Below are 24,404 nucleotides of genomic sequence, written 5' to 3' on the forward strand. Positions count from 1 at the left end.
TTAAATAGAAATTGGTTTGCAAATACATTTCAAATTAAAATTCACAGTTCATTTAATGCAAGTCTGTGGCATGAAGAGAACATAGATTTTAGGCAATCAGGCTACTCTGGTGAGTTGACTGGAGACTTCATGGATCCCAAGCTTTAAATTAATAGATCCATGTAGCAGAACTAATCTTTCTACATCATTAATATCATTACTATATCCATTTTATGTACGTTTCTAAAATATGAAATAAAAGGTTTTTAAACATTTCCAATGTCCAAACTTGGCAGGCATTTTTATAATTTCAGCAGCATTTTTAAAATGTATCCTACTGGACTACTCACTGTGCTTTAAGTACTGTGTATTTAAATGCTGTCATACTTACTATCAGATACACTAAAACACTTTTTGTGTATTAAGGTTCCAAGACAATACAATTATAGCTTGGGTCTGGTTTTCAGCATTTTGTTTATAAGAGGTATCTGATCTTTGCAAACACCCTAGGAGGACAAAAGGGAAGTCCCGGGAAAACATCAGAACTTTCAAGAACATCATGACTGCAACCCCACTAAGGATAGCCTCAAAAAGGATCCCAACTGATGAGATGACCCTAGTTATCACCTTAAAGTAAACTGCACCATAGCAACCAACATGGTTGCAACCCCAAGCCTGTAAGTACAACGTTTGCCCCACAGGGGGCATGCCACAGGGCAAAGTGCACCCAACCACCAATCAGAACGCTCTATCTCCATGCTCCTCCTCAGACTTGAGGTATAACCTCTCTCTGCTTCAGTAAAATAGGGACAACAAGTTCCAGCAGTTGCAATTCACCAGTAAAGAGAAGGATGAGATGGGAAACTAGGGGCAAAAGCACAAAGGACATTATTTGATACTCACTGCATTAGACATTTTTATTAATATAAGGACCACAAAACAGCATCATGTCTGAATTATATTATAATCACACTTTCAGTCATCAAAAACAATCATCACAAATAAGAAAAGAGTGAAAATAAAACGAGGAACAAAATCATGAATGTGCAAAGGTTTTTGTTTTATATTCACTGGCAGAAAATATAATGAATATTATGTGGCATACGAAATCAATTTGTATTTATTTAGGGATAGCAGTTTTGATTGCTGGAGTCCACATTTGAGAAAAATCAGCAATATACTGCCTGAATATATGGTGTCAAGAATTAGTTGATATTTGACTTCAGAAACATCTTATTGCCTGAAAGACATGGTCCAGATTTCCATTTTGTGTGTCCTTTATTCAGAACAAGACGGTCAAAACTGAGTAGCACTTTATGTTTTGGCAATATTATATTTCAGTAAATAAAAAATGTTTCAAACTTGCTACCAAGTCATATTTAAAAATTGCAAATTACTTCTAATGTTCCAACATTAACTACAGAAAGTATAAGAAACATTTCACTATCACAAACCCCCTACTTAATAGGTACTTGACAGACATTTGTTAAATAAACAAATAATAGTAAAAACAAGATTAACGTGTAAATTAACCTTGGCTAATGTGCTCAGGAAAAAAATCTCAACCATTCTCTGCTATTTATACAAAGTAAGCTATCTGAAAAGTCATCAATTTAAGTCAAGAAACATACAAATAAATGCAAACTACTAGTCATTCTGAGCAAAAACAGATTTTTAAAATTTACAGGGAATGGGTATTTTCCAAGTGACTACAACATTTGTAAATTTACAAAAAGCAAGTACTACTTGAAAATTTAGTTTCAAAAATATTGTTTGAGAGACATTCGAATATCAAGCTAATACTGTTAGAGAAGTTATTCAAAAATCTTTACTCAAATTATTCTCTACTTAACACTCTGCCAAGTTTCTCCTACTCTAACCCCTTTTTCTTAAACTCATTACATAGTGAATTACATTTTAAAGTCAGTGCAATGGTAACCAAAGGTCAGACAATTGCATATAAGTTATTTCAAGTTGGAAAAATAAAGCACAGTTGTTACAGTGAACAAATAGATATAAAACAGAATAAATCACTTAAACACTATTTGCAGCAACCCCGTTTTTCAAAAGAAACATTTTCTTTTTAATTTCAGGCTTTTTCAACATTTCCTGTGTAAGAGTCACTTTGTTTCAAATACTGCCTCGCTTGCCGTTATTTGCTTACATAATATGGATGGGTATACATTACTATCCACAAAATAAACAGTCTTAATTGTGCCCAAACCAGACTGTCCTCCAAAATTACCTCACATCTGTGAACAATCCGTCTTTCCCTCATTACCAGTCAAGGGTACTAGGCTGGCTATGGCTTCCACATCCAGGAGCCACAACCAGACATTTACACGGTTGGTTCTGAGAACACTCACAAGCCTGGTAGGGAAGGGGAAAGATACAGTTTGCCCACTCTGCAGTTCTGCGGATCCTAAGGACACACAGGCATTCGTTTAAAACACATTCACGGAACATTCCCTGTGACATCAAGATAACTAAACCAGGCTGGGACTGTAGCTCAATGGCAAAGACTTGACTAGCATATGTAAAGCACTGGGTTCGATCCTCACCACCACATAAAAAATAAAGGCATGCTATCCATCTAAAACTACAAAAATAAATAAATAAATAAATAAATAAAACCAAAGTCCTTAGTGCAAAGAAGGTGGAGTATAGGATATAAATATTAAATAAATCACCTGGGTGTGGTGGCACACACCTGTAACCCCAGTGGCTTAGGAGGCTGAGGCAGGAAGATCACTAGTTCAAAGCTAGCCTCAGCAACTTAGTGAGACTGTCTCCAAATAAAATATATCCTGTGTGTGTGTGTGGCGGGGGGGGGGGGGGGGGGGGACTGGGGATGTGGATGTGGCTTAGGGGTTGAGCACCCCAGGGTTTAATCCCTAGCACCAACAAAGCAAAACTAAACAAAATAAATCACTTTAAATCTTTTCAGCACTGCCACAGATGACTAGAGAAAAAATTCTGTGTGGCTGGAGAACTGACTATGTGGTGAGAAACGATGTGAGATGACCAAAATATGAAGGGACATAGTGTCATCCTTCAGGCCCTTTCCTTCAGTGTGCTCCAAGGACACCCGCAGCGGCACAGTTGGAACCTTAAAAATTAAGACTCTGGGACCAGACCCAAGACCCAGCAAGGTAAGATTGGCCTGTGAGCAAAATCCCCAGGTGGTCTGAATAGACTTTAAAATGCAGAAGTATGCTCATGCGTGGCCCACTGCTGCTTCTTCAAAGGGAGCTGGTAAGCACATGTATATGTGCACATACATGAAAAATTGGGTCACAGAGAACTAAGTAGTTTCTTAGGTACCGATTTTCTCCTGTTCTCCCCCTTTCTTGCACTCTTACACTGTCAACAACAAGAACCTATTAAGCATTTTCTTTTTTTTTTTTTTTAAATTTTTTATTGTGGGTTGTTCAAAACATTACAAATTTCTTGACATATCATATTCCACACTTTGATTCAAGTGGGTTATGAACTCCCACCTTCACCCCATACAGATTGCAGAATCATATCAGTTACACATCCATTGATTTACAAATTGCCATACTAGTGTCTGTTGTGCTCCGCTGCCTTTCCCATCCTCCACCCTCCCCTCCCCTCCTCTCTCTCTACCTCCTCCACTGTATAACCCTGAGGGTCTCCTTCCATTACCATGCAATTTCCCTTCTCTCTCCCTTTCCCTCCCACCTCTCATCCCTGTTTAATGTTAATCTTCTTCTCCTGCTCTTCGTCCCTACTCTGTTCTTAGTTACTCTCCTTATATCAAAGAAGACATTTGGCATTTGTTTTTTAGGGATTGGCTAGCTTCACTTAGCATAATCTGCTCTAATGCCATCCATTTCCCTGTAAATTCTATGATTTTGTCATTTTTTAATGCAGAGTAATACTCCATTGTGTATAAATGCCACATTTTTTTTATCCATTCGTCTATTGAAGGGCATCTAGGTTGGTTCCACAGTCTTGCTATTGTGAACTGTGCTGCTATGAACATCGATGTAGCAGTGTCCCTGTAGCATGCTCTTTTTAGGTCTTTAGGGAATAGACCAAGAAGGGGAACAGCTGGGTCAAATGGTGGCTCCATTCCCAGCTTTCCCAGGAATCTCCATACTGCTTTCCAAATTGGCTGCACCAATCTGCAGTCCCACCAGCAATGTACAAGTGTACCCTTTTCCCCACATCCTCGCCAGCACTTGTTGTTGTTTGACTTCCTAATGGCTGCCAATCTTACTGGAGTGAGATGGTATCTTAGGGTGGTTTTGATTTGCATTTCTCTGACTGCTAGAGATGGTGAGCATTTTTTCATGTACTTGTTGATTGACTGTATGTCCTCCTCTGAGAAGTGTCTGTTCAGGTCCTTGGCCCATTTGTTGATTGGGTTGTTTGTTCTCTTATTGTCTAATTTTTTGAGTTCTTTGTATACTCTGGATATTAGGGCTCTATCTGAAGTGTGAGGAGTAAAGATTTGTTCCCAGGGTGTAGGCTCCCTATTTACCTCTCTTATTGTTTCTTTAGCTGAAAAAAAACTTTTCAGTTTAAGTAAGTCCCATTTGTTGATTTTTGTTATCAACTTTTGTGCTATGGGTGTCCTATTAAGGAATTTGGAGCCCGACCCTACAATATGTAGATCGGAGCCAACTTTTTCTTCTATCAGACGCAGAGTCTCTGATTTGATATCTAGCTCCTTGATCCACTTTGAGTTAACTTTTGTGCATGGCGAGAGGAGGGGATTCAGTTTCATTTTGTTGCATATGGATTTCCAGTTTTCCCAGCACCATTTGTTGAAGATGCTATCCTTCCTCCATTGCATGCTTTTAGCCCCTTTATCAAATATAAGATAGTTGTAGTTTTGTGGATTGGTTTCTGTGTCCTCTATTCTGTACCATTGGTCCACCCGCCTGTTTTGGTACCAGTACCATGCTGTTTTTGTTACTATTGCTCTGTAGTATAGTTTGAAGTCTGGTATCGCTATACCGCCTGATTCACACTTCTTGCTTAGCATTGTTTTTGCTATTCTGGGTCTTTTATTTTTCCATATGAATTTCATGATTGCTTTCTCTATTTCTGCCAGAAATGCCGTTGGGATTTTGATTGGCATTGCATTAATCCTATAGAGAACTCTTGGTAATATCGCCATTTTGATGATGTTAGTTCTGCCTATCCATGAACAGGGTATATTTTTCCATCTTCTAAGATCTTCTTCTATTTCTCTCTTTAGGGTTCTGTAGTTTTCATTGTATAAGTCTTTCACCTCTTTTGTTAGGTTGATTCCCAAGTATTTTATTTTTTTTGAAGATATTTTGAATGGAGTGGTTGTCCTCATTCCCATTTCAGAGGATTTGTCGCTGATATACAGGAATGCCTTTGATTTATGCGTGTTGATTTTAAATCCTGCCACTTTGCTGAATTCATTTATTAGCTCTAATAGTTTCTTTGTAGAGCCTTTTGGGTCTGCTAGGTATAGAATTATATCATCTGCAAATAGTGATAATTTAAGTTCTTCTTTTCCTATTTTTATGCCTTTAATTTCTTTCGTCTGTCTAATTGCTCTGGCCAGTGTTTCGAGAACTATGTTGAAGAGAAGTGGAGAGAGAGGGCATCCCTGTCTTGTTCCAGATTTTAGAGGGAATGCCTTCAGTTTTTCTCCATTCAGAATGATGCTAGCCTGAGGCTTAGCATAGATTGCTTTTACAATATTGAGGTATGTTCCTGTTATCCCTAGTTTTTCTAGAGTTTTGAACATAAAGGGATGCTGTACTTTGTCGAATGCTTTTTCCGCATCTATCGAGATGATCATATGGTTCTTATTTTTAAGTCTATTGATGTGGTGAATAACATTTATTGATTTCCGTATATTGAACCAGCCTTGCATCCCAGGGATGAATCCTACTTGATCATGGTGTACAATTTTTTTGATATGTTTTTGTATCCGATTCGCCAGAATTTTATTGAGGATTTTTGCATCTAGGTTCATTAGAGATATTGGTCTGTAGTTTTCTTTCTTTGAAGTGTCTTTGTCTGGTTTAGGTATCAGGGTGATGTTGGCCTCATAGAATGAATTTGGAAGTTCTCCCTCCTTTTCTGTTTCCTGAAGTAGCTTGAAAAGTATTGGTATTAGTTCTTCTTTAAAGGTTTTGTAAAATTCTGCTGTATACCCATCCGGACCTGGGCTTTTCTTAGTTGGTAGTCTTTTCATGGTTTCTTCTATTTCCTCAATTGATATTGGTCTGTTTAGGTTGTCTATATCCTCCTGACTCAATCTGGGCAGATCATATGACTTAAGAAATTTATCTATGCCTTCACTATTGGAGTATAAGGATTCAAAATAGTTTTTGATTATCTTCTGTATTTCTGAAGTGTCTGTTGTGATATTGCCTTTTTCATCCCGTATGCTAGTAATTTGAGTTCTCTCTCTTCTTCTCTTCGCTAGCATCGCTAAGGGTCTGTCGATTTTGTTTATTTTTTCAAAGAACCAACTTTTAGTTTTGTCAATTTTTTCAATTGTTTCTTTTGTTTCGATTTCATTAATTTCAGCTCTGATTTTAATTATTTCTTGCCTTCTACTTCTTTTGCTGTTGTTTTGCTCTTCTTTTTCTAGGATTTTGAGATGAAGTATGAGATCATTTATTTGTTGGTTTTTTCTTTTTTTAAGGAATGAACTCCAAGCAATGAATTTTCCTCTTAGAACTGCTTTCAATGTGTCCCATAGATTCCGATATGTTGTGTCTGTGTTTTCATTTATCTCTAAGAATTTTTTAATTTCCTTCTTGATGTCTTCTATAACCCATTGATCATTCAGTAACCTATTGTTCATTCTCCAAGTGATGTATGCTTTTTCCTTCCTTCTTTTGATTTTCAGTTTCATTCCATTATGATCAGATAAGATGCATGGTATTATCTCTACTCCTTTATATTGTCTAAGAGTTGCCCTGTGACATAATATATGATCTATTTTTGAGAAGGATCCATGTGCTGCTGAGAAAAAAGTGTAACTGCTTGATGTTGGGTGGTATACTCTATATATGTCAATTAAGTCTAGGTTATTAATTGTGTTATTGAGTTCTATAGTTTCCTTATTCAACTTTTGTTTGGAAGATCTGTCCACTGGCGAGAGAGGTGTGTTGAAGTCTCCCATGATTATGGTGTGGTGGTCTATTAGACTCTTGAACTTGAGAAGAGTTTGTTTGACGAACATAGCTGCACCATTGTTTGGGGCATAAATATTTATGATTGTTATGTCTTGTTGGTGTATGGTTCCCTTAAGCAGTATGTAGTGTCCCTCTTTATCTCTTTTGATTAACTTTGGCTTGAAATCTATTTTATTTGATATGAGTATGGACACGCCTGCTTGTTTCCGAAGTCCATATGAGTGATATGATTTTTCCCAACCTTTCACCTTCAGCCTATGTATGTCTTTTCCTATCAAATGCGTCTCCTGTAGGCAGCATATTGTTGGGTCTTGTTTTGTGATCCATTCTACTAGCCTGTGTCTCTTAATTGGTGAGTTTAAGCCATTAACATTTAGGGTTATTATTGAGATATGGGTTGTTCTTCCAGCCATATTTGTTTATTTCTGTTACTAAACATGGTTTGTTTTCCTCTTTGATTATTCCCCCTTTACTGTCCTACCTCCCACTGTTGGTTTTCATTGTTATTTTCCATTTCCTCTTCCTGTAATGCTTTGGCGAGGATGTTTTGAAGAGATGGTTTTCTAGCTGCGAATTCTTTAAACTTTTGTTTATCGTGGAAGGTTTTAATTTCATCTTCCATCCTGAAGCTTAATTTCGCTGGATACACAATTCTTGGTTGGAACCCATTTTCTTTCAGTGTTTGAAATATGTTATTCCAGGATCTTCTAGCTTTCAGAGTCTGTGTTGAAAGATCAGCTGTTATCCTGATTGGCTTACCCCTAAACGTAATCTGCTTCCTTTCTCTTGTAGCTTTTAAAATTCTCTCCTTATTCTGTATGTTGGGCATCTTCATTATAATGTGTCTAGGTGTGGATCTCTTATGATTTTGCACATTCGGCGTCCTGTAGGCTTCTAGGATTTGGGATTCTGTCTCATTCTTCAAGTCTGGGAAGTTTTCTTGTATTATTTCATTGAATAGACTGCTCATTCCTTTGGTTTGGAGCTCTGTACCTTCCTGTATCCCAATGACTCTTAAGTTTGGTCTCTTAATGTTATCCCATATTTCTTGGATGTTCTGCTCATGGTTTCTTAACAGTCTTGCTGAGCTGTCTATCTTCTTTTCCAGTTGAAATACTTTGTCTTCATTGTCTGATGTTCTATCTTCTAAGTGTTCTACTCTGCTGGTAGTATTCTCCATTGAGTTTTTAAGTTGGTTTATTGCTTCCTGCATTTCTAGGATTTCTGATTGCTTGCTTTTTATAACCTCTATCTCCCTGTATAGTTGATCCTTTGCTTCCTGGATTTGTTTGCGTAATTCGTTGTCGAAGTGATCTTTCATTGTCTGATTTTGCTGTTTAATGTCTTCCTTGATACTCCAGATCATCTGAAGCGTGTATACCCTGAATTCTTTATCTGACATTCCATCTGCTGCAGCTGTTACCTCTTCTAAAGTTGCGTTGACCTGCATTGCTTATGGTCCTTTCTTTCCTTGTCTTTTCATACTGCTTGCGTATCTTTCCTGCAGGTGCGGGCGGCGGCTCTGCTCTCTCCTTATTCCAATTGGGGTGTCGTGGCTACCACGCCGGCAGGTCACTGGGCCTGTTCTGGGAGCTGGCGGCGGCTCTGTTCTGCCCCTACTCCAATTGGGGTGACGAGTGTACCACGCCGGCAGGCCACCGGGCCTGATCCGCCGGTCGGTTGCAGGTTTGCCTACCCTGCAGGCGCGGGCGGCGGCTCTACTCTGCCCCTACTCCAAATGGGGTGACGTGTCTGTCGTACCGGCAGGCCACTGGGCCTGTCCCGCTGGTCGGTCGCAGATCTGCCCACCTTTCGGGCACGGGTGGAGGCTCTGCTCTGCCCCTACTCCAATTGGGGTGTCGTGACTACCCCGCCTGCAGGACGCTGGGCCTGTTCCTGGCACTACTCCAATTAGGGTGGTGTTTGTACCACGCTGGCAGGCTCCTGGGCCTGATCCACCGGTCTGCTGTAGGTCTGCCTACCTTGGAGGCGCGGGCGGCGGATCTGCCCTGCCCCTCCTACCACGCTGCGGACCCCTGGGCCTGGTCTGCAGGTTGATCACTGGTCTGCTCACCCTGCGGGCACGGGTGGCGGTTCCGCTCCGCCCCCACTCCAATTGGGGTCACGTGACCACCACACCGGCAGGGCCTGATCCGGGCGTGGGAGAAGGATCTGCTCTGCCCCTACTCCAGTTGGGGTGACGTGTGTACCACACTGGCAGGCCACTGGGCCTGACCCGCCAGGCTGTCACAGGTCTGTTTACCTTGCAAGCGCGAAGGGCGGCTCTGCCCTGCCCCCCCTACCACGCCCATGTACCACTGGGTCGCGGGTCTGCCCACCTGGCGGGTGCGAGTGGCGGCTCCGCTCCGCCCCCTCTCCAATTGGGGTCACGCGGTCGCCACGCTGGCGAGCCGCTGGGCCTGCTCCGGGCGCTGGCGGCGGCCCGGCTCCTCCCCTCTGGCTCGACGACAAATTGAGGAGACTCGGGTGACTGTGCCTCACCCCCCCTACCAGGAGACCAACTGCTTATGTCACCGCTGGTATTGATGAAGTTCTCTCCTCCGCCACTTTCTGCTGACATCAGATCTCTGCCATGTTGGTATCCTATGCGAATGGCAGCATTTCGTTCCCCTTGCCGGGCAACCAAAGCAACGGGTGAGTCCTGACCGGCCCTCAGCAGGACCCGGACCGAGAAACAGTTTCCGCGGGCTCCTAGCCCCGGTCCAGGGAAGTTCCGGGAGCCGGAACTCGGCCGCTCCGTGCTCGGTGTAAGCTCCTATAAGTGTAAGCTCCAAGAAGCAGTCCCCGCGGGCTGAGTTCCAGGAGCCGGAATTCAGCTGCTTAGTGCTTGGTGTATGCTCTGATAGGAGCAGGGTCCAAGAAGCAGCCTCCGCAGGCTCTGCAGCCCTGGGCCAGGGCGGTTCCGGGACGGTTCCAGGAGCCGGAACTCGACCGCCCCGCGCTCGGTGTTCGCTCCGATAAGATCAGGTTCTAAGAAGCACCCAGGCGCTGAACCCTAGCAATCTGCCTGCAAGCCGCAGACGAATTGCAGCCTGAAATTACCTGATCTATGGCTGAATGAGAAGCGGTCAGTCGAAAACAGGGAAGGTGACGTCAGTTTGCCAACATGGTGGCTGCTGGCCTCCTCTGTGGTCTGACCAGTGTGGAGAACCGAGATGGACCGCTTCCTTCCCCCGTCTCGAACCCAGAATTCAGCCCTGAGTACGGTGCTTGCACGGCTGGCAGAAACTGCAGCGCTGTATCCCTGCGTCGCTATCTCCCAGCATTTTCTAAGAGTCACAGACTTAGCACTAAACATTTAGTTTCCATACTGAGTATCTAGTAAATATGCCATTATCCTTATTTTTCAGATTGGAAAACTGAGGCTGAGAGAGAATAACTAACTTTGTGCAGGTCACAGAGCTAACAAACTATGCAAACGGAACTGAGCCTCTCCTATTCTTAATCAAAATGAAAAGGCTCCATAAGCTGACTTGAAAAACCACTCTCATCCTGGAGTGGTCTAAGTGTCAGGCTTCAGGCCATCTGCTACCCGGCCATTGGCTCTGTGACGTTAGCTTTCTCTATACTTCACAGTTACTGCTGATAGGTCAGTAATTCTTAGAACATTGATCTGAATATTACCACATATTTAGTTTAATGGAAAACAAGTCCACATTTCTCTAATTTTAAAAGCCAAGAGAAACATAAGAAAGGCATAAGGATATCTTACCCTGACAACAGACTTTTTAAAAATACCTAACACAATGCATCCATTGCTACATGATTCACCATACCAAAAGTCAGTGGCATAAAATAACTTGTTGGCATTCTACAATCTGAGCTAAGCCTGGTTGGGCAGGACTTTTAACCAAAGTGGCGGCCAGAACATTCACCAGGGCTTCTTTATTCATGTGTCCAGAGTCTCGGTTAGGTAACTACAATGTCTCTGGGCTAAGGCATCACTGCTGGTAGGGACAGCCGGACCTCCTAACAAGGTGGCTCAAAGTTCCAAACAACACTCCACAAGAACAGACCCCAGACCACAAGTGGTTAAAATGCTTCGATTCTGTGCTCCCAGAAAATCCTGTGTTAATACAGGCATGTTCAGAGGCGAAACGACTAGATTATGGGGGCTGTAAATTCATGGGTGCATTAATCCAGGTGGTGGATTAGTAATTTGAGTAGCCTGCTGAGTGTTCCATCTTCTTGTCCCTCTGCTTCCTGGCTGCCTTGAGCTAAGCAGCTTTTCTCTGCCACACCCTTCCCCCATGATGGTCTGCCTGACCTCTGGCCCAGAGCAGAGAGTCAGCTGACCAAGGACTGAGCCTCTCAAACGCAATCCAAAATGATCTTTTCCTCCTTTAGTCTGTTCTGTCAGGTATTTTGATTAGAGTGATGAAAAGTCAACTAACACACCCATCAAACCTCTGCTTCATTCTTCCTAATGCTCCATCGAAGGACAAGACGAGGTCCAGCAATCCACACAGATGGGCACATGTGCACAAAGATAAAGCTAAGAGTCTTCTAGGTAGTCAATGGCGGCTTCCAAATAAGAGTCTGCCTGGAATCTTCAGTACCAAGTGCCCACTTTGTACAGAAGGAAACAAGAATTTGTCTCAAGATTTTATTATTTAAAATATATATTAATGAATTATGTAATAATTATGTGATACATAAAATGAACTAAGTTTTAATAGTTCAAATACTTCCCATTATACACATGGTGTTTAAACCCTGAGTCGAGTCCAGCACTCTGCAAATGGCAAAAAATATGGCCCATTCTAATCAATTAGCTGGAACTTTTGGCCACCTATCATCCATGTGCTTGGTGCTTATTTATTTATTCTCTACTTCTCTGATTTCACAGTCTGGCTTCAAGCTCTGACTTTCATCTCTTTTAACGAAGGCTTTCTGGGCTCTCTTTCTTCATTTGGCCCTCCTTCATAGGATGCCACCATGTTTCTGGGCTCCATCAAGTCTACATGTCAGGTACACATGTGTGTACCCAGATCCTACGTCAGACCTGACTCCTGAGATGCCGCGAGTCCACCTGTCCTCATCACTGAAGCCTGTCACTCCACTCCCACTGGGGAGAGTCTTCGGGAAAAGCAAATATGTTTCTCCTAATAATCTGAGGGAGGGATACAAGCATTTACATGACTTCATTTATGTTTTACCCTGTAAGAAAATAGCAGAACACATTAAAGTGTTTTTAAACAGGACTGAATTCCACATAATTCTATCAACTTGTTATCACTTCCTTCATGTATTCATTCAGCAAGTACTTATTAGAGACCAACTGTATGCCCTGAAGGATGTCAAGCTCACAGAATCCAATGATGATTGGATTCACCAACATCTCAGAACTGACAAGAAACAAATGAACAAACCAACAAAAAAGATACAAAGTGCACATTTTAACTGCAGACGGAAATAAACAGGGAATGAGGAGAATCCGAGGGAAACGCTCCCTTCACGAGTGTCAGAAGGGCAAGGTGAGGCGGCCATGTTTAAGCTGAGGCCTTGGTGGAGCGATGACCACATGGCAAAGTTGCCCAGGAAAGGAAGGGCATGCTGCATTCAGGGCACTAAGAAAGAACAGTGCTGTCACACCAGAGCGCGTGACCAGGTGAGCCTGGGAGGCAGAGGACATCTGGGGCACAGGGCTGTGGCGTGGTCCTCTCCCCAGGCCTTGCGCTGGCTCTTTCAGGCCTCGCCGCCCCTTTCCTTAAATGCTGTCTCCTCGCCTGCTCTTTTCCTCCCACAGCCTGTGGGTGTCTAAGATGCTTCTGGCATTGACAGTGAGGAGCTGATGGAGAATCCAGGTACCGTGGGAGCTTAAAAATGAGATGGGGGTGAAAAATCAATACAGAATAAAAAAAAAAAAAAAACTAGTCCTCACAATCCCACAGTTGGGGCTGTCTCATCTGTCCAAGCTGCTATAACGAAACATCCCAAGACTAAGTAATATTGCAAATAGCATAAATGTATTATTGCTCACAATTGAACATTTTGAGCAAATGAGCAGGTGTATTTAATCAAGACAGTTCTCTAGACAAAAATTTCTAGAAGTGGTTTGTGTATCCAGTGCCTCCCAGTCATGTAGGAGGACTCAACGAAAATGCCCATTCCTGGACCTACAGCAAGACTACTGCATGAAGCATCTGGCCAGACACGTGCATTTCAAGTACTCTCTCCAAAGATCCACAGGTTATTCTTAAGAGACAGCAAAGTTTAAAACTCACTTCTACATGGAGAATTACTATCACACCAATATTCACCATCCTTAACTAAATAATGCTGTATACCGTTGGCATTGTTTATGGTTATCTCGGCTCCCCACTGAAGTAGTGGAAAACTTTGGGACATCATAAGTCCACAGGATAGAAATGCTACTGCCTCAGACCCATACTATTAGGTAAGTAGACACACAAACATGAAAATGGGAACAAATCATCACAAGACAACCAAGGTACTCCAATAACAGTAGAAGAAATGTCACAGAAGGAGTTTAGAATGTACATAGTTAAACTGATCTGTGAAGTAATGAATAGTATAAGGAGTGAAATCAGAGAAAATACAGGAAATGAAACATCATTTCAGTAAAGAGAGATTCTGGGGAAAAAAAGAAATCCTCAAAATGAAGGAATCAATAATGCAAATTAAAATTCAATTGAAAGCATCACCAACAGATAACTTGGAAGACAGTTTCAGGCAAAGATAACAAAATATATAGTCAAAACAAAGTTGACTGTGGAGAAATAATGTTAAGAAACCATGAACAGAACTTCCAATAAATATGGGATAACATGAAAAGACCAAATTTAAGATTTATTGGGATAAATGAAGGCTTTGAGATACAAGCCAAAGGAATGCACAACCTTTTCAATGAATTAATATCTGAAAACTTCACAAACCTAAAAAATAAAGTGGAAAATCAAATACAGCAGGCTTACAGGACCCCAAATATAGAAAATTAAAACACACCCACACCAAGGCACATTATGACGAAAATGCCAGCATACAGAATAAGGATAGAATTTTAAAAGCCTCCAGAGAAAAACAACAGGTAACATTTAGAGGAACCAATCCAGATCTCAGTTGATCTCTCAATCCAGACCCTCAAAGCCAGGAGGTCTTGGAGTAATGTTTACCAAGCTCGGAAAGAAAATGGATGCCATTTAGTTTTTGTTTGGAGGATCTATCAAGTGGAGAGAGAGATGTGTTAAAATTGCCCAGTATTATTGTGCTGTGGTCCGTTTGCTTCTTGAAATTGAGTAGGGATAACATACCAAGCAAAATTAAGCTTCAGAATTGATAAAAAAATAAAAACCTTTTGAGGTAAACAAAAGTTAAATAGAATTCACAACTGGAGAGCATTCACTACAAAACTCAAGATATTTAATGAAGAAGAAATGAAAAATAAAAGTGAAAAAGCAAAGGGAGGAACTACACTAAAAGAACAGTGAATCAATGGAGAATCTCATTCAAATTAAAAACCAGAAATAAATCAAAATAATAGAGAATAAAAATCATATCTCAATAATAACACTGAATGTAAATGGCTAAAACTCATCAATAAAAAGACACAGGCTGGAAGACTGAACTAAAAAACAAGACAGAACAATATGCTGTGTCCACCTCACAGGCAAAGACATCCACAGACTGAAGGTGAAAGGATGAGAAAAAACATATCATTCATATGAATCTCATAAATAAGCAGGGGTTTCTATCCTCATATCAGATAAAGTAGACTTCAAGCCAAAGTTAATCAGAAGGGACAAAAAAGAACATTTCATACTGCTTAGGGAATCTTACATCAACAAGACAACAATTGCATATATTTATGCCCCAAACAATGGAGCATCTATGTACATCAAACAACCCTACTCAATTTCGAGAAGCAAACTTACCACAACACAATAATGCTGGGCAATTTAACACATCTCTCTCACCACTGGATTGATCCTCCAAACAAAAACTAAAAAGAGCTATAGAATTAAAACATACAATTAATGATTTAGACTTAACAGACATATACAGAAGATTTTATCCAAAGACTGCATACACTTTCTTCTCAGCAGAACATGGATCCTTCTCTAAAATAGATCATCTCTCTCTCTTTTTGGTTTTGTTTCGATTTTCGGTAGTTGTACACAATGTCTATTTATTTATTTATTCATTCATTCATTCATTTTTATGTGGTGCTAAGGATTGAACCTAGGGCCTTGTGCATGTGAGGCAAGCGTTCTACACTGAGCCGTAACCCCAACCCCCAAACAGACCATATCTTATACCACAAAGCAACTCTTGACATACAAAAACTAGGAATAATACCTTGCATCCTATCAGATCATAATAGAATGAAATTAGAAATCAATGAGAAAATTTACAACAGAAGCTACTCTAACACCTAGAGATTAAATAATATGCAATTGAATGATAAATGGATAGCAGAAGAAATTAGAGATGAGATGAAAATACACTTAGAGGTAAATAAGTGAATAGTGATACAACAAATCAAAATCTCTGGGACACTATAAAGGCGGTGCTAAGAGGAAAGGTCAATGTATTGAGTTCATTCATTAAAAAATAGAATGTCAACAAATAAATAACCTAATGTTGCATCTCAAATCCGTAGAAAAAGAACAAATCACCACCAAAATCAGTAGAAGACAGGAAATAATTAAAATCAGAGATGAAAACAATGAAATTGAAATAGAAATAATCCAAAAAATTGACAAAATACAAAGATGGTTCTTTGGGAAAATAAAATAAAATTGGTAAACCCTTGGACAAGCTAACAAGGAGAATACTCAAAATTACTAAAATTTATAATGAAAAAGGAAATACCACGAGACACTACTGAAATAGATGATAATCAGAACCTATTTTAAAACTTACTACTGTAATAAAATAGAAAATCTTGAACACTTGGAACGGATATAGCATTTGACCCAGTTATCCCACTCCTCAGTCTATACCCAAAAGACTTAAAATCAGCATATTATATTGACTCAGACACATCAATGTTTATAACAGCTCAACTCACAATAGCTAAACTATGGAATCAACCTAGGTATCCTTCAACAGATGAATGGAGAAAGAAAATGTGATATATATACACAGTGGACTATTGCTCAGCCATAAAGAATGAAATTATGGCATTTTCCACTAAATGGATGGAACTGGAGAATATCATACTAAATGAAATAAGCCAGTCCCAAAAAACCAAAGGCCAAATGTTTTTTCAGATCTGCAAATGCTAACTCAGCTAACTCGGTTCTGATCTGTGGATGCTAAGGAGTAACAAAAGTACTTTGGATTAGACAAAGGGGAAAGCAGGGGGAATTGGAATAGGGAAGATAATATGAATGGGACATTACTATCCACGTGCATTCATGACTACACCACCAATGGAATTCTACACCATGCACAACCAGAAGAATGAAAAGGCATACTGCACATATGTATGTCAAAATATAATAAGAACTAAAAAATACTTTTAAAAATGAATAGTTAAATAAAGAATGTGTGGCCCACAAAGCCAAGTATGTTTATTATCCGGCCTTTTAAGAAAATGTCTACTACCCTTGGATCTGTGAGATACGAAACACCTTGAGAAACACTGAGTTAGCAGGCAGATTCCAGCTGGAACCCAAGGGGTCAGAGGAAAGGCCTCGCTCAATGAGGCCTCACCTCTCCTCCAGTGGAGGCAGCTGTGCCTCGACTTCAACGTCATGTGGAGAAAGCATTCCCTTTATTGCTAAGAAAATCTGAATGCCACTGACAGAAGCTCAGAAATCTGAATAGGTAAAAGTCAAGTGTGACACGGTTTTCTTGTGGACAGCCTACACAAACATTCCCTGAAATCAAAGTGATTACTCATCTCCACTCATTTAAACTATCTGATAAACAGCCATTTAAGCACAGCACCCCCATCCAGTTACAAGTAATATGTACATTTTCTCACCTCTCCCATAATATTTTTTTATTTTTAAATTTATCTGTGGTACCAGGGTTGAAATCAGGGTTGTTTAACTACTGAGCCACATCCTCAGTCCTTTTTTGTTGTCTTTATTTTTATTTTTTTATAGTTATAAATGGACAGAATGCCTTTATTTGTTTATTTTTATGTAGTGCTGGGCAAGCGCTCTGCCACTGAGCTACAGCCCCAGCCCCCTTTTTGGTTTTTGAGACAGGGTCTCACAGCAACTTAGTGACTGACCTTGAACTTATGATTCTCCTACATCAGCTTCCTGAGCCACTGGATTAAAGGTGTGCTTCACCAGGCCTGGCTAAAAATGCCTACTTGAAGTCATGTTTTTGTATGGAATAGCTTTTAAAAGTTAGGTTTTTTTTTATATATCTTGGATTTTGTAAAAAACAATGGAAGAAAAAGCCATATAGACAACACATCCAGAGTTTCCACATGTTACCAGTTAAAAGCATGTCTAATGCATTATTCAATGTCGCTCAGAAAAGGATGTATGAAACATTCCTCCTAGTATTCGGAGCATAGGAACAGGAAGCTTCTCGTGGTAATCCCTATTTCCTTTCACATGCTCACATAAAATTATGTAAACCATGCTATTTCTCCATTCTTCTGTAGAACCTGAATTCACCAATTGGTAAAATTATCTTCCCTTTTCAAAACACAGTACTGCATTTTACACAACTTTTATTTTCATGGTCTATTACATGTAATTATTTAATACAAGCTGCCCAAAATCCGATTTGGAAGTTGACAATGTATAACAGACATGTAAATTAACATCATTCATCCTACAGAAGAAATGGATTTCTCAATTTTATTTGAACACAGCCCAAATGAAAAAGATAAAGGAATTAAAAAGACATTGAATTTAACTGCCATATACACTAATAGAACGCAATTATTGGCCTCTCTTTGGTCTTGGATCAAAATCCTCATATACTAATGACTAAAGGTGATGAGTCAAATGGGGCGTGGCGCGAACCATACAATCCAACAATCTGCAGCTTCACCATGGAAAACCAGATACTGCTCATGTCCTTCCTTATCTAAAAGGATAATCAATGTTTCCAGCTCCATTTTGTAATTCATCTTGTATTCCATGGACAGCATTCTTCTCAAGTCTTGAAAGAGAATTCTGTCTTAATTCCAACATTAATAGTGAAATCCCTGGGCATCTGGATACTTTCTTCCTATTCTGAACATTTCATCTTAATTTACATGACCATCCCATAATTGGTTTATGCCAGCTATCTTGCAGAGGATTTTCAGATTACCAGAGAGCAAAAAGCAGCAGCACACAAATGAGCTCTAGAGTCGCACAGGATAGCTATAAAAACAACTCATTCATCATCTCTCCATTTTGATTCCAGAGACAGCAGTGAAAGGTGGCGTTTCCACACCACTCGCCCAGCACACTTGAGAAGCTTGCTCCGCCACCTCCACAACTGAAACTGACTGATTAGCTGCTGGAGAAAAATCAATACAAATATCCTAGAAAACACCAGCTTGCAAATTCATTCCGGCCCTAACAAAGTCCTGGTCACCATTTGACATGTTTTTCCAGCTATCTGAAATGCAGCCAGGTCACACCCTGCAGCCTTAGGCCCCAGAACACGGTTAAGGCCAGGCATGTTTTAAACCAGCATCAGAAGAGGGGAGGCAGTGAGGAGGTCGGTCAGGAGGGCAGAGGATCACTCCCAGTGGGACTAAGATGACATCCAGAGAGTGACCTGGATTTTGCATTTTGCACTCAGATGCAGGTCGGGCCACAAAAATTAAAACCACACTACGAGGAAAAAAGTAGTTGTTGAAATTCCAAGGGGGAGTTATATCAGATACATTCTACCATCTTTCTATCCTAAAATATGAATGTACCCCAGTGAAACTCCGCATCGTGAAAAACCACAGGAACAGAATCTAATTAGAATAAATTATACTCCGTGTATGTGTAATATGTCAAACTTAAAAAACACACACACATATATATGTATATGAGAGAAACTAAGGTTTCTTTTTAGAAATTTGTTTCACTTTGATGCTATCCATTCAACTTTATTGAACTCTTTCTCATTTTCGGCAGCTGGATGCATGATTGGCATGATCTTAGTTCTCTTGGAAGCCCTTTCACATTCAGGGCAATTTTGTGATTGTTTCCCTCTCTACTGAATGCTCACGTGCCTTGGTGAGCATTATACTACAAAATAAATTTTAATAAAAACTTTTTATAAATATGCTTCTCTATAGGAAATTGTGATTTTATTGCACATTCTATGATGTCAGAAGACCCGAGTTCCAATCCATATTCCACACACTTTCATAGCTTTAAAAAAGACCAATGTGTGCAGCAGACATAGTAGCAATTTGAAAAGTTTAGAAAAGAAAATGCCACCATAAGGATAGGAACTCGAACTACTACTGACAGTGTGGGGCCTGAAACAGTCCTAAAATTTGCTGATGACATATTTAGACTTTTCATTTCTGAGCAACTTTCACAGAGTCATGCTGTGAACTCATTATAGGCAGGCAAGCTAGTCATGGTAGAACACAGAATGCAAGGGGTTTTTACCATTAACACCTGAATTATTAAAGAACTAAATATAGAAAAAACAAAAACAAGAAAATGCGTTATTTCTCATATTTACTTTTATAATTATGCTGAACAATTTTAAAGCTCAAACAGGAATTTTTATAAGATTATTAAAATCCCAATGTCTATGAAGGGGAAAAAAAAAAGATAACTCTTCCAGACTGGGGCTGTAGCTCCATGGAAGGACACGAGCAATGTCCCGGGACTGACCAGCCACGGAAGGAAGGAAGGAAGGAAGGAAGGAAGGAAGGAAGGGAGGGAGGGAGGGAGGGAGGGAGGGAGGGAGGGAGGATAATGCTAGCAACTCGGTATCTTTAAAATGTGAGCTAATAGACTGATGTTTCCTACAGTGGTAAGGGATAAGCCCATCCTTATCATGAACTTGCGCTTCCCAAATTTAGAAAATGAAGGGTAACTGTCATACTACCTAGTTTATATACAGAGAAGTTTTCATTCAACATATTTTAGAAGTAACAGAGAAAGCTGTCATTTTATGATCATCACTAATGTCATTCTTAGGGTATTTCAATAGGCTCATGTGTAGTACAACACACAACTGCTAACCTCTGGCAAGTTCTTTGAATCACTCGCCTTAACTGGCCCAACTCATTTGAACTCGAAAACCTTAACTCATAACTGACATCTCCTGAAGAAACACAGTATACCTCTGTTGCCCAGAGGACAGTGCTAAAGAAACAGAGGGTTACACTGGATGTCTTTAGAAGAATTCTCCAACTGGGTCAAAGCAATTATGTTTCCTTTTTTCGCCCCCATCATATATATAAAACATAACTGTGTCCACAAAAAGTCAGGAAGCCATCATATCAAATGTTAGCTTCAGTTGCAAGTAAGGATAGATACCAGGAAATGAAGAAAATAGTTTCTCTCCCTAGACCACCACTGTACAGGTTATATTTTTCTTTGTGTGTGTGTTCTAACAAAACTTTACTTGTGAACACTGAATTTGAATCATGATTTTCACAACTCACGGTGTGTTTTTTTCTGGAATTTTTTCCTTTTTTCCCCTTTTTAGTGGTATGTTACAGTTCTACATAGTGGTGGGATTTGTTGTTCCATATTCTTACATATATACAATATAACAATTTGGCCAATCAGGTTTATCAATTGAATTTTCAAGTACAATAAAGTAGAAAGTTTCTAAAAATTATATGTGGTTGCACTTGAAAACACACAATGTTGAAAAAGTACTAATTTGTATGCCTTCTAATTTGCAGTAGTTAGTAGATAAATCACCTATGTTTAATATCCTCATAAACTGACAGATATATGGAATAATAAGCAGTAGATAAGAACATTGGCAAAAACACCAGATGCATAAATTAGGTTTCTAGGTGAATTCTTGCCCCTTCTGAAAAAATCCTTCAAGTCTTCATGTTGCAGAGAAGACACTCATCCCGGCCTTCCTCTGACTGGCAATGAGACTCACTGTGTCTCCTGTTTCTATTCAAAATAAGCTCAGTATGAACACTCAAGGTAAGAATAAGGATATAAAAATCAGAAAAAAAAAATGTAGGGAGGAGTCAATAAATCAACGAAGGGTCTATTTCTCTCTACTAAAAGAAACATTCAAATTAGTGTTGATAAAAGCTTTGGCTAGACTAGACTTTATAGAAAAGGGGTTGGAACGCACAATTTCTGAGATACAGGGTATGAGGTACTGAAAGCAGCCCTCCAAGCCACTTGCTTAAAGGAAAAGCACATTGCCAATAACTATTACCCCACAAGATTATAAGACAATAGATTAGCTGATGTAGGATGACAAGACACACCACTGTTCCACACACACACATTATAAACAAGGACAGAAGAGGAAGTTCATGTCTAAGCAGTTATGTGTCAATACCACAGTTACTCATGTTAAAGATAAGTCTCCCTCCACGCTCAGAGATACCAGCCAATCACACTTGCCAGCAAGGGACAACTCAAGAGCACTCTGTCCCTCAGATCTGCCCGTCAGGACCGTTCTTCCCTGAACCAACAGTCCCACAGAGAAGAACAGTGGACTCCTCTATCCCTGGATGGGCAACCTCTGTTTTCCTTCAGAGACTCCTGGACACCCTACTAGTTCTGTTTTCTAAATTGTCAAGAAAATCACCAAAAAAAAAAAAAAAAAAAAAAAAAGGAAATCCGAGTATTCCTCTCAGATCTCAGAAGCTGAAGGATTTAACTTTTTTTTTTTTTTCTTTTCCATGGAGACTAGAGATGGGGTGTAAAGGCTCTTTTTACCGTGAAGCAAAAAGAAAACAGTAAAGCAGAAAAATATAAGATTTAACCTAAGTGGTTAAATCTAATAACATCTATTACTTAAGCCGCAGTATTTGTCAACTTCAGAAAGCTGAAGCAGCAGATATCTAAAGTGAATAATACTTAAAATACTGTTTCAAATAAGAAGACTAATGTCACGCACAATTCTAGAAACACTTACCTTGAAAAGACTGTTTGGCTCTATCTACTAGTTCATCAATGGGATAACTGGCCAAATTTCCTCTGGCGTGTTTAGTTTTGCAGTAGGTACATGCATTGAGACACCTGTTCAAATGATAGCAACAGATAAGACTCAAAGTTTTAAAAACAATGTGTACATAACATGAAGAGGGACAAACTAGTCCTACTTTAATAACATTCACTTACTTTATAGGACAGACATAAACAACGAATATCTGAATGTCTCGAGTTTATTTTATTCCCACCAGGTGAAGCAAGTTGCAATTTGTCTTAGTTTAATGGTTTTTACAGACCCTAGTATTATCTTAAAATACAAATATCCATGAGAAACAAAGTTCATTAAAATATTACAATTATAAGTCAAAAGAAATTCAACACACTTTTTTGTAAGCCCCTGATATTTCTTCAGAACAAATAAGTAGAATATTTTAGTATTTCTTATACATACTTTTTTATTAGACATTGTTATTAGGTGTCCACAAAATATATAATATATATTATACATATATTAATATATTATATGCATTGGTATATTATAAACATATTAGGTGTCCAATAAAGCAAGAAATTCAAGAAAGTTTAGAGGTAAAAAGACTGGGTTATGAGAGTCTTAGCCTAATCAGTGCACTAATCCTCTGATAGGGATTAACTGGGTGGTAACTACTGGCAGGTGGGTGTGGTTGGAGGAGACAGACAGGTCACCTGGAGTGTGCCTTTGAGGTTTATAACTTGTCCCTGGTGCAGGCAGCTCTCTCTCTGCTTCCTGATTGTCATGTGCTGACCAATTTGCCTCCTCCACACCCTACTGCCAAGATGTGCTGGCTTGTCCTGGGTCCAGAGGAATGGAGTGGACCATCTATGGATTGGACCTCTGAAACCATGAGCCAAATAAAATTTCCCTCCTCTAAAGCTGTTCTTGTTAGTCTTTTGTTCACAGTGGCAAAAACAGCGACAAAGATAGAAATGATAAAGCAAATTCATGTAGCTTTTAAGTAATGAGATATATACATAAGTACGTATATATAAAATACACATACATTTGTTATATAGATTATGCAATTTATGTGTATTTACATAATATTATATATATATGAACAGGCAACATAGCATTCTCTAAAGAAAATATGCCATTAGAAAATTTTCATTCCTTGAAATAAAAACAAAGTATTAAAACACATTCAGTGATCATTCTCTGGAATTATATTAGTCAAAGTAAAGAAGTGGAGGGCTTGGGGCAGCCCCGTGGTACAGTGCTTGCCCAGCACACGCGAGTCCCTGGGTTTCGTCCCCAGCACCGCACCAACACACATTCACCCCCCAACACACACAATGAAATAGAATGATAATATTACTTTTAGAAATTTAAAAATAGGCATTTCCCAGGAGTTTTTAGACATGATTTAAAAGATTGTCTTTCTGTTGACAATGTTGATTCTACATTTATAACTCTAAAAGTAAATTTCTTATTTCAAAATAAACAGTGACAACATAAAAAAAATTGTCCTATGTCAAAAAGATGAAGCTCAACAACACTGAACAAAAAGGAACATCTTTTTGATGATTCAATTTTCATAAGGAGCAATAAAGTTTTTTAAAGACCATCATTATACACACTTTGAGTTTACTATCAAGAAAAACTGGAGTTTTAATAATTGAACCTGAACAACATGTGGTTTTACGGATACATAACCATAAAATACATAGGAATCCCTGTCCTCAGAAACAGACAAGGCCTAATCTCTGGAAACCTTTGCATGGACCTTGTAAGGAAGGTGACACTTACACTTCAAAACATGTCTTCCTGTTGAACCTCCACCCCACCTTACATTCCCAGCACCCCCTCCCTCCTCAGCAGTTCACATTTAGTAAACATAAACAGTGGCCATCTGGCAGGAGGATCTAACCCTAACTGCCGCAGGTCTTCTCCATCTCATCTCTGGCCTTTCCCTGGTCTGGAAGACACTGCCGCCTCTGTGGTCATTTCTCTTTAGCCCCTGTCCCAGACACTGTTGGAGACACTGACATACAGACACTACCTCCTGCAGCCCCTCCAGAGGCCACTGCTACCATCTCACAGTCAAGAGCCCACTCAAGGCCACCCAACAGCTGAGATTCAAATCCAGGCCGGCCACATATTAGATGCCACACAGTTCCTGTAATGAAGCCATGACAGAACCCAGAATAAGTGTATGTCCACTACCCTAGAGCT

At 39.8% G+C, this 24,404-nt stretch overlaps 1 protein-coding gene across 8 annotated transcripts in view; it reads right to left on the reverse strand.

Moving 5' to 3' along the window:
- The window catches only part of LOC124075612 (threonylcarbamoyladenosine tRNA methylthiotransferase), a gene marked incomplete at its 3' end in the record, with an annotated part of 342,895 nt that overhangs the window by 66,358 nt on the left and 252,133 nt on the right, over nucleotides 1–24,404 (reverse strand). For all 8 annotated transcript variants that reach the window (XM_046419132.2, XM_046419129.2, XM_046419133.2 and 5 more), the window contains 1 exon segment: nucleotides 22,176–22,279. In XM_046419132.2, the coding sequence (XP_046275088.1) occupies nucleotides 22,176–22,279 (104 nt within the window).

Source organism: Marmota monax, unplaced genomic scaffold (assembly GCF_021218885.2).
Source record: "Marmota monax isolate L192 unplaced genomic scaffold, Marmota_monax_Labrador192_F-V1.1 WCK01_AAM20220418_F8-fsc00259, whole genome shotgun sequence".
Taxonomy (NCBI): Eukaryota; Metazoa; Chordata; class Mammalia; order Rodentia; family Sciuridae; genus Marmota; species Marmota monax.